Source organism: Lodderomyces beijingensis (genome assembly GCF_963989305.1).
Source record: "Lodderomyces beijingensis strain CBS 14171 genome assembly, chromosome: 4".
NCBI lineage: Eukaryota > Fungi > Ascomycota > Pichiomycetes > Serinales > Debaryomycetaceae > Lodderomyces > Lodderomyces beijingensis.
The window spans coordinates 2,065,050-2,079,430 of NC_089973.1; the positions used below are offsets into that span (position 1 = coordinate 2,065,050).

Here is a 14,381-nt window from a genome sequence, read left to right on the forward strand (position 1 = left end):
CTTTTCTGCTTGACCCGCAACTGATATTATTTCAGGAGTGCGTGGCCGCCAGAGGTTAACGGAATTTTCCCGCAAAGACAGGGCTTTTGGCAGGTTTGGCGACTTTAGGTACACTTGAAATCAATTCCAACCAAGAAGAGCTGTTTCGTAACAAAAGAAAAAGAATATCAAATCCTGTAATAATACCTTTAAATATCTCCATTTAATGGGACCCAGCACCTCTACTGACTCTTTCCAAGACCGATTCGTATGCAACTTCTGAGAAATCAGTACCCTGGACATCGGCAGCAACACCGTTCAAGGCTCTTCTCAAGGAGTCCTTTGACGATGCGTAAACCATCTTGGCTCTCACTGGTGCGGTATCTGGCGACCAAGTGAAAAACACAATCTTGGATCTCTTTCCTTCGCCGCCGCCAATCTCGTACTCAAAATCGTAAACAGCGTATTTGCATTCGTTTTCAGGCAACTTTTCCAAGAACGAGTCGTACTCTGGATCTGTGGACGTCTCGTCAACCACAATCTCGGTTTTGGCGTCGTTTAAAGTGTAGATGATGAACTTGTACTTTTTGCCCAACTTCAATTCATTGAATGCTTTTAACGATTCATCTGCAACTTGGACACTGGATGGGACATGTTAGTATGCTTGTGGCATTTTTTTTTTTTGAAGCGAGTGGAGTCATTGGACATACCCTGATCTTGACTAGATAATGAAGGTTAGTATCCTATGCTAGCATGTGAATTTTAGAAATGACGTTGTAAGGGAGATGGTGGCAGTTGTAGTAGAGGGTTCACCAATTCGACTACAAGACATACCATGATTGATTCGGCTCTATGTAAATAAGTGTTTTGGAAGTGGTGGTTGTGCTAGTAAGAACTAGATTGTATATCCTGTGTTTAAACTTGCTGGTTTGGCTGAGTTTAGTTTTTTTTTTTTTTCTGTCGACGCAAGTGGATCCAATTTTGCATTTTCCTCAAGTATACCAGCACTGTTTGCCTGCTGGGCTACAACAGTGAATACAAGAAGGCAAAAAAAGATCTTTGTTGAACCGCCGATTCTTGTGTTACCTCAGTAGCGCTTTAGAGAAGTTGGTTTTCTCCATCTCGGGAAACGCTGGCAAAATAAAGTCAGAATCGCTCCTTTTTCATTGTAAGGTAACTGGGTGCAAAAAACTGAGGCAACCCTAAAAATAGAGAGTACATAGGACCCCAGGATTGATACTATCATGAGTCCATCGCTTGAGATTGATAGAAAGAAGCCAAAGTCCTGTACTTGTTGAGTTTATACCAAATCTTGTACGAATTTGCCTAAAAATTTGGACGAAAATAAAACAAAATCCCAAGATTGTAGAAATGATGTATCCCATTGAAATCAAGTCTCGAGGACCCACCAAAGGGCCAGAAAGTTGTATTATTGCAGAATCTGGTTGCAAGCAGCTGTGAACCTTCCGGATTGGTACATTCGGCAATTTGTCCGAGTGGTTTTAAGGAGTCGGGTGCAGGTTTCTACTCAGGTGGTAAGCTATTCCCGATGGGCTCTGCCCGCGTAGGTTCGAATCCTGCAATTGTCGCTTTTCCATTTTTTTTTTTGGCTGCTTTTTATCCCACTTGAGGCTGATATCTAGGTGTTTTTCTATAGTTGAACTTGAAGGTCAAAACAGTTGACATCATCTGCTCTGTATTGCACTTGGCCTCTGTTTTCCAGTTGCCCCTTGTCTCATTCTCAGTCATATCTCGAGGGTTTTTGCAAGGTTCCAGAGGGTGGATAATCACATCGCAGCGAGCGAGATTCTGCAATATATTTTCCACCACTGCTAATTGTTGATCCTTTCCACCCATGCAACTATGGAGGAAGAAGACCTATATGAGATACTAGAAATTGAATCAAATGCCACCGCCGTCGAGATCAAAAAGGCGTACCGAAAGCTTGCTTTGAAGTACCATCCGGATAAAGCGTCGGGGACGGAACGCGAGGAGGCGGAAGTTCAGTTTAAGAAGATCTCGTATGCGTATGAAATACTCATCGATGAAGAGAAACGATATCGGTACGACCAGTTTGGTAGTACAGATGCCAGCCAAACTTACGCTTCAAACCCCTTTGAGCAGTTTTACGGAGCGAGCTTCAACGAGTACAACGGCAACGATTTTCACGATTTTTTCAGCAACGGCCAAGCTCGACACAACGAGGCCAAAACGGAAGATGCAAAAATCAAGGTGGAGGTCACCCTCGAAGAGTTGTACATGGGAAAGACCGTGCGGACCACGTCAACCAGAAACGTCATCTGCACCAGCTGCAAAGGCAGTGGAGTCAGGTCGTCAAACGTGGTGAGCAAGACGTGTGGCATATGCAATGGCGAGGGCCACATTCGCAAAATCAAACGAGTGGCACCTGGTCTTGTCTCGCAACACTATGTTGACTGTGTCAAGTGTAGTGGGACAGGGAAAATACACAGAACCAAAGACAAATGCAAGCAGTGCGGCGGAGCCAGAGTCACTGAGGAGACTAAAATACTCGAGTTTGAAATACCAAAAGGGTCTCCCAATAACGGCGTGATTCGGAAAAAGGGCGAGAGCGACCAGTGCCCGGGAAAGATTGCCGGAGATGTGATACTAGAGTACGCTTGTAAGCAACATCAAACGTTTGAGCGCAAGGGGAATGACTTGTACGCCAGTTTCACATTGCCCCTCGCAGACGCGTTGACAGGATTCTCCAAGCAGGTGGTTATTCATTTGGATGGGAGAAGCATCAAGCTTTGCACGCCAGCGGGGAAAGTCATTAGACCTCATGACTTCATCAAGATTGCAGGAGAAGGAATGCCTCTTAGAGGAGGAGCGTCCTCGTGGCTTTCGGCCAAGTCCAATGGCGATTTATATCTCAAACCGGAAATTGAGTTCCCCAGGGATAATTGGTGCTTGGAGAGAGACGACATGATAAAAATCAGAAACGTCCTTCCAGTGTCAGCTGAAGCACAAATAGCTCCCGAAGCAAACGTCAATCTAATCACTGATTTTACAATTCTCCAACCTGCTGATTTACCATCATACGAAACGAGGCAAGAACACGAAGAGGGCTATAGAGAATACTCACCACAGTGTAGTCAACAATAATAGCATTGTAGATAGGATACCGCATTATTTAATCTAACAAGTTTTGCAAATCGGTATCGTTCAACCCGAGTTCCCCTTCTTCTTGCTGGTTTTCTTCTATATCCACCTCGATGGTCATCTCTCCTACATCTACCGCATCGCTATCAGTGTTGTTAGGAGTTGAGAAGCATTGCAACTCTGCTTCGTCAAATAGTCTGGGAACTGCACTAGGTGCTCTCTCTGGGACGGATTCGATCTCGTCGTTCCAATGTAGTTCAACCAATCTGTCGATGTCATTAACGCGCTGGCACTGTTTCACCGGGTCCATGTTGTTGGCAGCGGGACGGGCAAGATTTCGCGCATGAAGCGCGTCTGTCCTCAAAGTCGACCCGATTCTGCCGGCAGGACCCTTCTGTGGCAACTGAGGTTTAATCAAAGAGTCTGTCCATGGCTCATCGTCCAACCTCGACCGCTTGACAAGAGCTGTATTGTCTGATACTGGCTCTAGGTTTACTCTTTTGGAAACTCGATTGGGCAGTAGCAGCGATTGCTTCGCTTGCGAATCATCTTGATGGACCAACACCGACGAGGAAGATGAAGCAGCAGATGGTATTCCCAACGTTGAGTTTGATTTACTCAACTGGGGCGGATTGAATATGTTTGATCCAAGTGTTGATTTCGAGCGGTTGAATGCGACATTGGTGATGTTTTGGTTCTTACCACCCAACGGCACTCGTTTGTAGACTTGGGTGTTTGCGGTGTTGTTGTTTTCCTGCTTATTTCGTGACCTAATCACATTCCGGTTCTCGGAGTTGTCAAAGACTCTGTGAGACATGATGGTGGCTGAATGAAGGAGTAAGTGGTGAAAGAAACGCAGGTTGTAATCAAAGCTGTGACATTTGTTTTGATATTTCGTGCTGTAAACGCGCACCACCAAAACACACTACTACAACTGATATAGCATAGACAACACTATCTATCTTTCAGACTACACAACAAGCAAGTCATTGACTACTATCATATACAGCACCATTATGGTGAGGACACGTTCTAAACTGGTACACATATCGTCTTCTTCTGCAACAGTAGTGGTGGAAACCAACCATTGCACACACCACGGCCAAATGCTGCTCCCTGTTCTTCCCTTTCTCCCAAAGTTTACCGCGGAATTCAGCGGAAAAAAAGTGTCGTATGGCGATAGATACACTCATCACAAGCTAATTGGTGCCCTCCAAATAAGACTTTTACATTACAAACACCAGGGTAAAGAAAACCCGTCTTCCAATCTATCCTTTTTCCACGGCATACAACACCAGGGATTCGGGCGATTCAAGGCTATGCGACAGCATTCCTCTTCCAACCTCACCGATAATGGCATTTGAATCACAGTTTATAGCAGTCACTTCCACGTCCACCATTAAGGTGTCCTTTTGGATCTACTTGGTAGACTGGGTGCTAGCGTTGATCTTGGGTCTCGGGTTCATCTTCTACTTCCACAAGCTATTGGGTTTCCTATTTTCCCTACTATTCAAGTTGATACTCTGGACGGCGTATAAAACCAGGATCCGCGTGGACGCAATGAAAATCTCGCCGCTAGCCGGCAGGATATTCATCAAAAACCTCACCATCACAACTAGCGATGCAACTATTTCCATTTTGAACGTAACCTTGACCTGGAGGTACTGGCTCTTTAGGTTGACCAAGCTCTCGAACTACTACTGGGACACCGACTACGAAGTTGGCGGAGTCACGCAAAAGCAAAACGACGAGCTGCCGTCTCGGTTTGTTATGGTTGTGGATGGGTTGGAGATTTTCATCTACAACCGCACGGAGGCATTTGACAACATTGTTGAGATTTTGAAAACGGGTGACAACTCAGCAACAAAGGAGACGGAAAAATCGTTTGCATCGTCAACATCAACGTCTTCGGGTGAGAGCTCGGCTTCGCACCGGAACGACAAGGAAGGAGAGTCGATTGAGTTTGTCAGAAAGTCCAAAAGCAGGTCCTTGATGTTGTTTCTCTGGGTATTGCCCTTGGAGATTAGAGTCAAAAAGGGAGCCATTGTGTTGGGGAATGTCGTGACACCTTCTATTCTAGTGGCCTCGTTCAAATCTGCAAGGGGATCAATAGACGTGTCAAAAGCACCAAACTCACTAGACCCCTACAGACTACTCCACGATCTTCAGTTTTTGCAATTCCAGATCGCAATGAAGACAAATCTCGGATACGACAAGCATAGATACGACACTCACCCCAAAGACAAGTCCCAAAGGAGTCACGCAGACATGAAGAGGTATAAAGTATGGCGCAGATTCACTCGTGCCATGCAATGGGTGCGCAAGAGACTCGATCAGGGCCGCGAGGCTTCACGAGTCGACCTACCGCACAACCAATGGAGAGGCTTGAAACGGTACGTAGGCGAGTTTCAAGAACCAGAGGTGTTGTCGCCAATGAGCACAAACCAGGAACAGTATGCCAAGTACAGTTTGATCTTAGACTCCACCATGACACGATTCATCTACTATTATGACTCCCCCGGTGTGCAAACTGGTATTGACTCGGGGGAGGCGCCTGAATCAGGTCTCGAGATTGAGATCTCCCATGGGACTATACATTATGGACCATGGGCCGACCAACAGCGGGCACCCCTACAAGACATGTTGTTTCCTCCGCTAGCCAAAGATTCAACACCAAACTATGCAGGCGTGGCCTCAGAAGGGAGCAAGAAAAGAGAATACCAGGGTTTCAAGATTGCCGTTATTGTGCGGGACGACTTGGTCGTGCGGGTGCCCACTCGCGAACCGAGCAAAGACAATGACTACATCAGCCTGGGAGTGCCCAAGACCGGCCGGCCGTTTGGGTGGATCGAGTTGAAGCTCGGCGAAGGGTCCAACGTGGGTGTTTTCACTTCGTACGTCACCGACAAGGAGGACAAGTGGCCGAACCGGCTAAAGATGGTTTTCAACATGCCCGAAATGCGGACATCGGTGAATCACGATGTGTTGTTCTTGGCCGACTCCCACGAGATTAGCGCCGACATTGGCCTCCCGTTGCTGTGGAACGGGAAATGCACCTGGACATTTGACCAGGTCAGTTTGAATGCGAGGATGTTTTTGTTGCGAGAGCACCTTTTGCTATTTTCCGACCTATTCGCTGACTTTGCATCAGGCGAGCCGCTCCCGTACGAATACTTTAGACCATTTGTCTACAACATCCAGTGGAAGCTAATCAACTACGAGCTATATTTGAATGTCAACGACAACAACATCATAAACCACCCTTTGGACTTTAGCAACAACAAGTACCTCTCCTTTGAAGGCAAACAGATGGACTGTACTGTGGGAATCCCCATGTATGGCTCACTCACCAAAAAATCTACAGTTTCTTACCACGTCTCAACGCCAAAGTTCAACTTGAATTTGCATATACCGCCCTGGCACACAGTGAACGCATTCATGGCGAAAACGATTCTCGTTGGCAGCAGCGGTCATTTCGAGGTCTCGGGGGCCTACACGTTCTACAGCGGCGTCGAGATCAACACGTCCAACTGCGTGGAGATGAACTGCATTGGTGATGAAGTGTGCTTGATATTCTATGGGTTTGCCATCAGGTACTTGTTTACGATGCGAGAAAACTATTTCGGAGACCACATTCATTTCAAGACGTTTGAGGAGTTCAACAACCGAGGTGGAAGCACAGCCACAGAGGAGGACAAGGCACCGGCCAAGGACGAGAGTTACTGGGGGATGCTCAAAGTAGAAAACGATGTTGATGTGTTGTTTACTTTCCAGGTGAGAAACGGGTTGATCATCTTGCCTGAGCATTTGTACAGTTGCCGGTCCCATGTGGGATTGTATTTTGACATGTTGGACGTTGACCTTCGATTCACAAACTACTACATGGACATGCAAGCAGACTTTAGCCCGGTTTCAGGCACCGTGGTCCACGACTTTGATGAAAAAATGCCATTTGTAGATGTAGGAGAATACGCACAGAGCCATTTCGCGACTCGTGCCGACATGCACGTCGACGGATTCAGCGTCCACTCGCACAGAATGTTTGGCATACCTCCCACCGAGTTGACCTTTTGGTGTAAATGGGATTTTGCCAGCGGCGAGTGGGTGATTGATGGCGACCCCGGTATCATCAGGGCACTAAAAGCGGGGATTTCAAACTTCGGATCGGGGTTGCTGGACCATGAAAACGCGTTGGGTGAGTTGTTCCCACCTGCGTTTGATGCAGCCAACTTTTCATTTCGCTGCCCGAGATTTTTATTCAAGTTGAGACCCGACGTGCTGAGCCTATTGGAGTTCCAGATGGACGATTTATTGTTGTCGTACAATGACATGAGCAACAACCGGTACTCAAACAGACTATCGGTGTCGATCCCGGGCATCACAGCCAAGGCACTGACAACATGCCGCCACGGCGATATGAAGCTAGTGTTTTACCTTCAAACGTCGTTGACCTTGGTGAACATCTGTCAGAAAAAGGACATGATGGGCCGTCGAGCGATACAACAGCTTCACATGCGCAATAGCGATGCTCCTTTCCACCGCGCCCCCTTTTTGCTTTCCGAGGAGTACAGGGATAGGTTTTACGACGCAAACAAGGGGAGCTTCATGACCTCGTTGTCACTCCCACAAGTGGCCATCCCTTTGACGGAGTTTACTGCTGATGTGGTTCTTGAAAGCGGCAGTAGTAGTGTTTTGCACAGCAGTGTTGATGATGTCTGCCCGATTGGTGAGCAGACGTATCCCACAGTCGTTTATGACAGCGAGGACTTTACTCCTTCTTATGTGGTGGAACCAGACACTGAGTATGACAATATCATTGTGGAGCTTGGCGCACTCAAAGCCTACATTTGTCCCGAGGTTTTTTCGCTAGTGTTTGCCTTGATGACGAAGGTCATGGCGGATGTCAGCATGGAGTCGCTCATGGACCAGATCGAAGTCTCCACTATTGAGTCATTGAACGCAATGCAGAAGTTGTCCCAGTCGGTCAAGAACTTTCGCGTGGTGAACCACGAGTGTGTAGTGCACTTGTCGATGGATGTGGGTAGTGATGTTGCTAGTATGCAAAGAGGAGGCGCAGCAAAAAGGCTAGAATTGGTGTTGTCCAATTTCTCCGCCGCAGTCTCCCAAAAGGCCTTCTTGGCGGGAGAGGATGTGGATGATGCACAGTCTGAGGAGTTGTCGCTTGCAGTCCACGTTGAGTGTGTTTCTGTGACATCTCTCGGGGAAGAGGGTAAGAACCTGGCAATAGTGGCGGAAGCTAGGGACCTAGAGTTGTGGGCTGACGTGAGAGACGGCAGTATCGTGGGCTCCGCTGATGTCAACTATTTGAGTTTCGAAGTTGACATGGCTGAAATCAGCAATCAAATTCAGTCTTGTCAGGCTGTACTTCAATCCATCAACCCTGCTTTGACGATTCTCGACACTATCGAAAAGAACAGCTTCTTGCAGGCAAAGCTTATCCACGAGTTGACGTTGGCCTCTGTTGAACATGCAATCGATCACGACCCCGATGTCCTCACGCGACCGGCGTACATATTGCGATCCAAGAAGGACCACATGCGGAACTCCGACGGCTGGAAGATCGTGGCAAAGTTGCGACACACCCTTCGGAGCTTGCCGAGTAGTTGGTTGCACAACGCGATGGAGAACTTGCGCGACAAGGGCCTCTCGCTAAACGCGCTTGAAGAGGTGTGGGTGTATTTTTCCAACTGGAGAGCGTGGGAGTCGAACCCGCAGCAGCGGCGGCAGATGTTGGAAGGAATATTCAAGGGAGCCGGGAAAAGCACGCCTTTGCAGGTTGACTTTGTCACATCCATACACAGAGTCTCGGTCCATTGCGCAAGCCTTGAGGAGCCAGCATACTTTCGGTTGCGCGACATCTACTGCACGGGGACTCTGCTGCCACCTCAGGGTGATGTAAAGAAAGGTATCAACGCAGCGTTGAGCGTGGGTTCTTATGAGGGGAAAATCACAAACACGTTTCTCCAGTCATTGTCGAGACTCAACCTTGGTGATCTCGCCACAAAATCACATCATTCGAATCAGGGAGCCAAGGAGCAAAGTCATATACAAGTCACGGTAAAAGTTGATCATTTCGACCAATCAGTTGAGCTTTTAAACGCTGCAGGTACTTTCAGCGTGAGGAACTGCTTGACAATGTTCCACAAGGATGACTCGGAATCACGGTTGCAAGTTGTGTCGAATATTGAAATGCTAGAGGTGGCACTACATGCCATGAAAGAGCAAATGCTTACGCAAAGCTGTTACAAGTCAAACGTGGTGTTTGTGAAACTAGGGTCGCTGATGCAGGTGAACGTGGAGACAGAGGGAACAAGAACCAGCTTGGTCAGTCGCCGTGATCGAATTATGCAAGTGTTGCAAGTACTCATGGCGGAAGACGTCCCGTTTGTAAAAGGGTTGGCATCAAAGGACTCAGGATCTCCAAAGTCGTCGCCGCCTGCAAAGCCTTTATTTTTGAGCTGCACTGCCAAGGCCAAGGAAATCGTCTGGAAGATAGACTTGCTTGACCCGCTCCACTTTGCAGGTGCCCTCACGGGATTTGCGATTAGCACCACTATGAAAGATGGCCGTGTCTCTACTCGAGTTGAGTTCCAGCGACTCAAGAGCAACTTCTGCATCGACCGCCACAGTGTACTCGAACTCCATTCCACCGAGCTTGTAAGCTTGTGCGGTGTTGAAAGTGCTGAAGATTTGATGTTGCTCTCGTCGGAACTCTCCATCGGATACTTGAAGCTCCGATTTGCAGATGTCACTCGGATAATGAGATTTGTGTCATTTCAGATGCCCAAATTGCAAGAAAAGCTTGCCAAATTACACTCCTTGCTTTCCGATGGCAAGGGAGCCCGCCATGAAAACAAGACAAACCATCTATTCAGGCTCAAGTTCAAGGGAGAGTACTTGGAGTTGGCAGCTGTTTTCAACAAGGCAAGCTTGGGGTTCAGCGTCGAGGGCACCAGCTTCAACGTTTGCAACATTTCCGTAGTCCAGGAGTTGGAAAACTTGCCCATCGCCAAGGAAGTGCCTGCTTACGGGGACGTTGTGATACCAGCGTCCCGAGTGAGCTTGGTGGGAAAGAATATCCCGTTGGCATTGTCAAACATCATTGCTCTAAACTTGGCTGTGCGGTTGTTCAATGACACGGACTCCAGAAACACACGCCAGAGCTTGCAGATTGAGTCGGAGTTTTGCCGTGTTGCCTTGTCTGAATCTATTGTGATTGCGTCCATCAAGATACTAGACGATATATTGCCAATGCTTCCAAAACAAGCAAAAACTTCACCAAAGCCCAGACAGGATCAAGTTCGCAACAGCGTCGAGATGGCCATCTACTCCCGATTTTCCGCTTTTCAATTCCTTTCCTACAACTTTTGCATGGGCTGGCTTTTCAACGACCGGTCAAAGGACTGCCCCGGGGTCATTATCGGCGCAGAAAAGTTTTTTGCAGCCACCGAGGAAAGCTTGGGCAAGTTCACCTTGATGGGGGCGTACATCTCCTTAGCACATGGAGGCACGGCCAATGACTTCTACAGCACACGGTCTGAAAGAACCAGTTTGAATAGAGCCTTTTTGCCCAACTTGCAGATGATCTACATGATAGAGAAGCAGGATAAAAAGTCCAAGCATTTGCGGTTGTCGCTCAATGGAGACGAGATAGATGTGCAGTTTGTGTCGACATCGATTGGCACCTTTGTTGAGAAATCTGCGAGCTCCGCATCGCGAATCCAGAAGTATATGGAGAGAAAGTCGTGGTTATTCGACGACAAGGCGTCCGAGCCCAAGCCGGCGCGACCGTCATCAGACTTCAAAATCCCATTCCAATCGGTCGAGTTTGTCTCGACATTTGCAGGCTCCAATGTGTTGATATCAAGAATGGAGGACGAGGATCTTGGGGAGAAAAAGTCGTTGTTTTTGCATGCTCCTGCCATCAAGACCATCTTCAAGTTTTCTGAATGTTTAAACGGCAAGAAAAAGCTTAGTGGGGAGTTGGTGACCTCTTCTTCCGAAAACACATTATTTCCACAGTGTGTGCCGGTGCTCGTGGACATCATCTCCAGCATCAAGGAGTCGATGCACAAACCTGAATCTGGCAAGGACAAGGAGCTGACTAGCAAGGCTTCGAACGAGGTGAGCCGCAGCGATGGCTTTGTTTTGGACGACTTTGCGTTTGACATAGCGATAAGGATCGAGAGGCAGCAGCTTACACTCAGCTGTGAGCCCACCGCGAAGGTTGCGGCAGTTGTTGGACTTGAAGGGATCCTAGTGCAGATTGGCTCCAACGACCTGAAGGGGAAATCGCTCCACTTTTCAGTGCTCATGGACGGTGTTGCCGCATCGCTTCAGCACGTCTACTCGAGAGACATCAGCGCGTCGTTGAAAATGGAGAGAATCTTGCTCCTGAGTGTGCTCGAGTTTGGTCGAGCTGGGGGGATGTTCTCCACCGGTTGCGTGACCAACGCAGATGCGTACGTCAACGTGAAGCAGTACCAAGATGTGGACTTGTTCAAAGACATCTGGTTTCCAAAGCACTTATACGACCATCACCACGACGATGAGAGTCACCACCCGGGAGGCCATGCTGCAACAGCTTCGACTTCCTCGGAGTTGGCGCAGAACAAAAACATTGCTATGAAGTTTCGAGAGGTGTCGACAACTTATGCATTTCCCTGGGTCGTGGTCTTTGTAACAAACAAGGTCAACGTTGAAGTCGACTTTGGCCAAGCGTTGGGCATCTTCAGACTCGTCATCGGCAACTTCTGGGCCGTTTCCAAGAAATCCCAGGACTGGTCGCAGGACTTGAAGACGGGCATCAACGAGATCGATCTCTCCGCTGAGGGCAGGTTGGGCGGGTCCTTGCTTGTGCGCAACGTGAATTTGCACACCGCTATCAAATGGAACATTGGCGGAGCAGAGACCTTGGACGTTCCCTTGGTGTTGATCTCGGCGGGTATTGCCGAGTTGCTGCTCAAGATGTCCTTTGACTACCATGTGATTGCCATTGCCTACCTCGACGGCTTTTCAATGGACATCTACAATAAAAAGAATGAAATCGCCCTCACCAAGGACCACTTGATATTTGTCAGCAAGTTCAAAGCGCTCGAGATATACTTGACCTCGTTGACGGCGTCGAACTTTATGGACATTGGCAATACCATTTCACGCATGAACCAGGACAACAAAAGTTCCTACAAGGAGATCCTCAGAGACTCCTCGCGAGGCAAGTCGATAAGCCAAAGGATGCCGTCGAGGTCGTTTCTGAAGCACTCCCTCTTGAAAACGGTAAAGAAGCTAGACACGCAGATATTGGTGTCCATCGGTCATTTGCTTGTGCACGTGTACCCATCGTCCATGGACAACACCAAGGTTCTCGTTCTCAAGTTGGACGAATCGCGGGCAAAGTTCCAACAAAATGAGTACGGCTACGGAATCTCAAATGACTTGGACTTGAAGTTTAACGATCTAACAGTTTCGCTCTCGAGTATGCCTCCGCCACCAGAGACGTTTATCGAAACGTGCACTGTTGCTGAGTTTGTTTCTTTTGCCAAGCAGGCAAAGGGCGGCACGATATTTGTGTTTCCCTCGTTTAAGATCTCCATGCGGACATTTGAAAAGGGCCAAAGCAACGTTATCGAGTACTTGTTCCAGTCTTCCTTTGGAGGCACAGTTGCAGTGCGGTGGAACTTGGGTTCAGTCAACTTTATCCGCGAAATGTACAACATTCATTCGAGTGCACTTTCCACCAGGATTGAGTACAAGCAGAATATACAGAAAAAGTTTGACTCGCCAGTCAAAGAGGAACCGCCGGCGTTGTCAACGCTTAAACAGCAATTGGGCGAGGGGGACTCAACAAAGGAAATAGACAATGCCATCAAGGAGACGATGGAAAAGGTTGAGATCCAGTCTAAATACAGATACTCGCCTCTTGCGCCGCCAATAATAGAAGCACCCCAGCTCAAAGAGTTGGGCAATGCCACACCGCCGTTGGAGTGGTTTGGACTAAACAGAGACAAGTTCCCCAACTTTACCCATGAGTTGGTTATTGTCAACCTCCAGAGATTGGTCCATGAGGTGGAAACGCAGTACTCGAAAATGTTGGGCAAAATGTAAAAAAAAAAATGAGGTCTTTTTATTCCATCTATTTCGTATTTACATGGTAAGCTTTTTTTATCTAGTGAGTCAAAAACCATCTTCCTTTTGCTCTTCTTCTGGCAAGCACCTTTTGACCGCCTTTTGTTCTGAGTCTGGCCAAAAAGCCAAATGTTCTTTTCCGCTTCAACGTATTTGGCTGGTACGTGTTTCCTCTGGATTTGTATCTCCTTTGCACAAGGCCGAGCAACGACTGTAACGGTGAAATAGTTGGTGTTGCAGGCTGGGTGAGTGAGAGCTGCCGAGGGAGCGCTTGTGTAAGCCGCGGAATATGACCGGGCTGTCTAAACACGTTGCTGAGCTGTGCTTTGAGGATATGTTGCAACATGACGCTTGGGGGTTGAATTGAACCTTGATATGGTGCGGAGCTGATCTGGATGGTGATTTTTTTTCCACTCTCTCTGCAATGTACGGTAAGGAGTTTTTTAGCGTATTTATCATCACCAACCCGCACGTTACTCATTTGCTCCAACATCAAGAGACAATGCCAGGGCTCCACGGCGACAGCAGAAGAGCTGTCCCTTCGACTTTAAACTCACCAACAACTGTTCACATAGACGCCACTGTGCTGCTCCTGGATAGCAAAGCAGAGGCACTCGTGTCCCAGTTTATTACCGTTAGCGAGCACAACAACAACCCTATAACGCAGCAGGAGCAGAACCAGAGCACCGGGTTTGCTGCTGACAAGGAAAGCCTGGCTAAGTTATCGCAGTTGAAGCGAATACAGAGAAGTTTACGAGGCTTGCCACCGCTCTTGTCGGATAAAATGGCGACATCTTCTAGTGCCGCTGAAATCGAGGATGGCGCTAAAAAAAAAAAGATTGTGTTTGATGAATAGAAATTCTGCTGTCATGGCGTGGGATACGGAAGCGGTCGCTCGCAGCTCAGTTTCAAAGACTATATAGGCTTCAAGTTACAAGCTAGATCAGCAATAGCTTTGGCATTGGGTGGCTGGCACACACTCTGGTGGTGCACCGATGAGCAGTTCCTTGAAAAAAGTCGTGTAATTTGCCGCAAAATCTCTGTCTCTTGTTTACCTCTGCCTGACGCGTAGGGATCAGTTTTTGCAACAAAATCAACCTGAACCAGGCTTACATCCAAACTGCTGCTCTATG

The 14,381-nt window shown here is 47.9% G+C and overlaps 6 protein-coding genes across 6 annotated transcripts; 3 read left to right on the forward strand and 3 right to left on the reverse strand. All coding sequences in view use genetic code 12, as the record gives it.

Annotated features, from left to right (window-relative positions):
• Positions 1-202: 202 nt before the first annotated feature.
• Positions 203-816, reverse strand: LODBEIA_P39040 (uncharacterized protein; the record flags this gene model as incomplete). Its single annotated transcript, XM_066974066.1, has 2 exons — positions 203-612; positions 810-816. 2 exons carry the CDS (start codon positions 814-816, stop codon positions 203-205), a joined length of 417 nt encoding a protein of 138 aa, XP_066830842.1.
• Positions 817-1,842: 1,026 nt separating this feature from the next.
• Positions 1,843-3,105, forward strand: LODBEIA_P39050 (uncharacterized protein; the record flags this gene model as incomplete). The annotated part of the gene is made up of 1 exon (XM_066974067.1): positions 1,843-3,105. One exon carries the CDS (start codon positions 1,843-1,845, stop codon positions 3,103-3,105), a length of 1,263 nt encoding a protein of 420 aa, XP_066830843.1.
• A 28-nt stretch (positions 3,106-3,133) lies between these two features.
• On the reverse strand, positions 3,134-3,919 carry LODBEIA_P39060 (uncharacterized protein; the record flags this gene model as incomplete). Its single annotated transcript, XM_066974068.1, has 1 exon — positions 3,134-3,919. The coding sequence occupies one exon, from the start codon at positions 3,917-3,919 to the stop codon at positions 3,134-3,136; it is 786 nt and encodes a 261-aa protein (XP_066830844.1).
• Positions 3,920-4,455: 536 nt separating this feature from the next.
• Positions 4,456-13,227, forward strand: LODBEIA_P39070 (uncharacterized protein; the record flags this gene model as incomplete). The annotated part of the gene is made up of 1 exon (XM_066974069.1): positions 4,456-13,227. The coding sequence occupies one exon, from the start codon at positions 4,456-4,458 to the stop codon at positions 13,225-13,227; it is 8,772 nt and encodes a 2,923-aa protein (XP_066830845.1).
• A 61-nt stretch (positions 13,228-13,288) lies between these two features.
• On the reverse strand, positions 13,289-13,594 carry LODBEIA_P39080 (mitochondrial 54S ribosomal protein bL34m; the record flags this gene model as incomplete). Its single annotated transcript, XM_066974070.1, has 1 exon — positions 13,289-13,594. One exon carries the CDS (start codon positions 13,592-13,594, stop codon positions 13,289-13,291), a length of 306 nt encoding a protein of 101 aa, XP_066830846.1.
• Positions 13,595-13,672: 78 nt separating this feature from the next.
• Positions 13,673-14,104, forward strand: LODBEIA_P39090 (uncharacterized protein; the record flags this gene model as incomplete). The annotated part of the gene is made up of 1 exon (XM_066974071.1): positions 13,673-14,104. One exon carries the CDS (start codon positions 13,673-13,675, stop codon positions 14,102-14,104), a length of 432 nt encoding a protein of 143 aa, XP_066830847.1.
• Between the last annotated feature and the right edge of the window lie 277 nt (positions 14,105-14,381).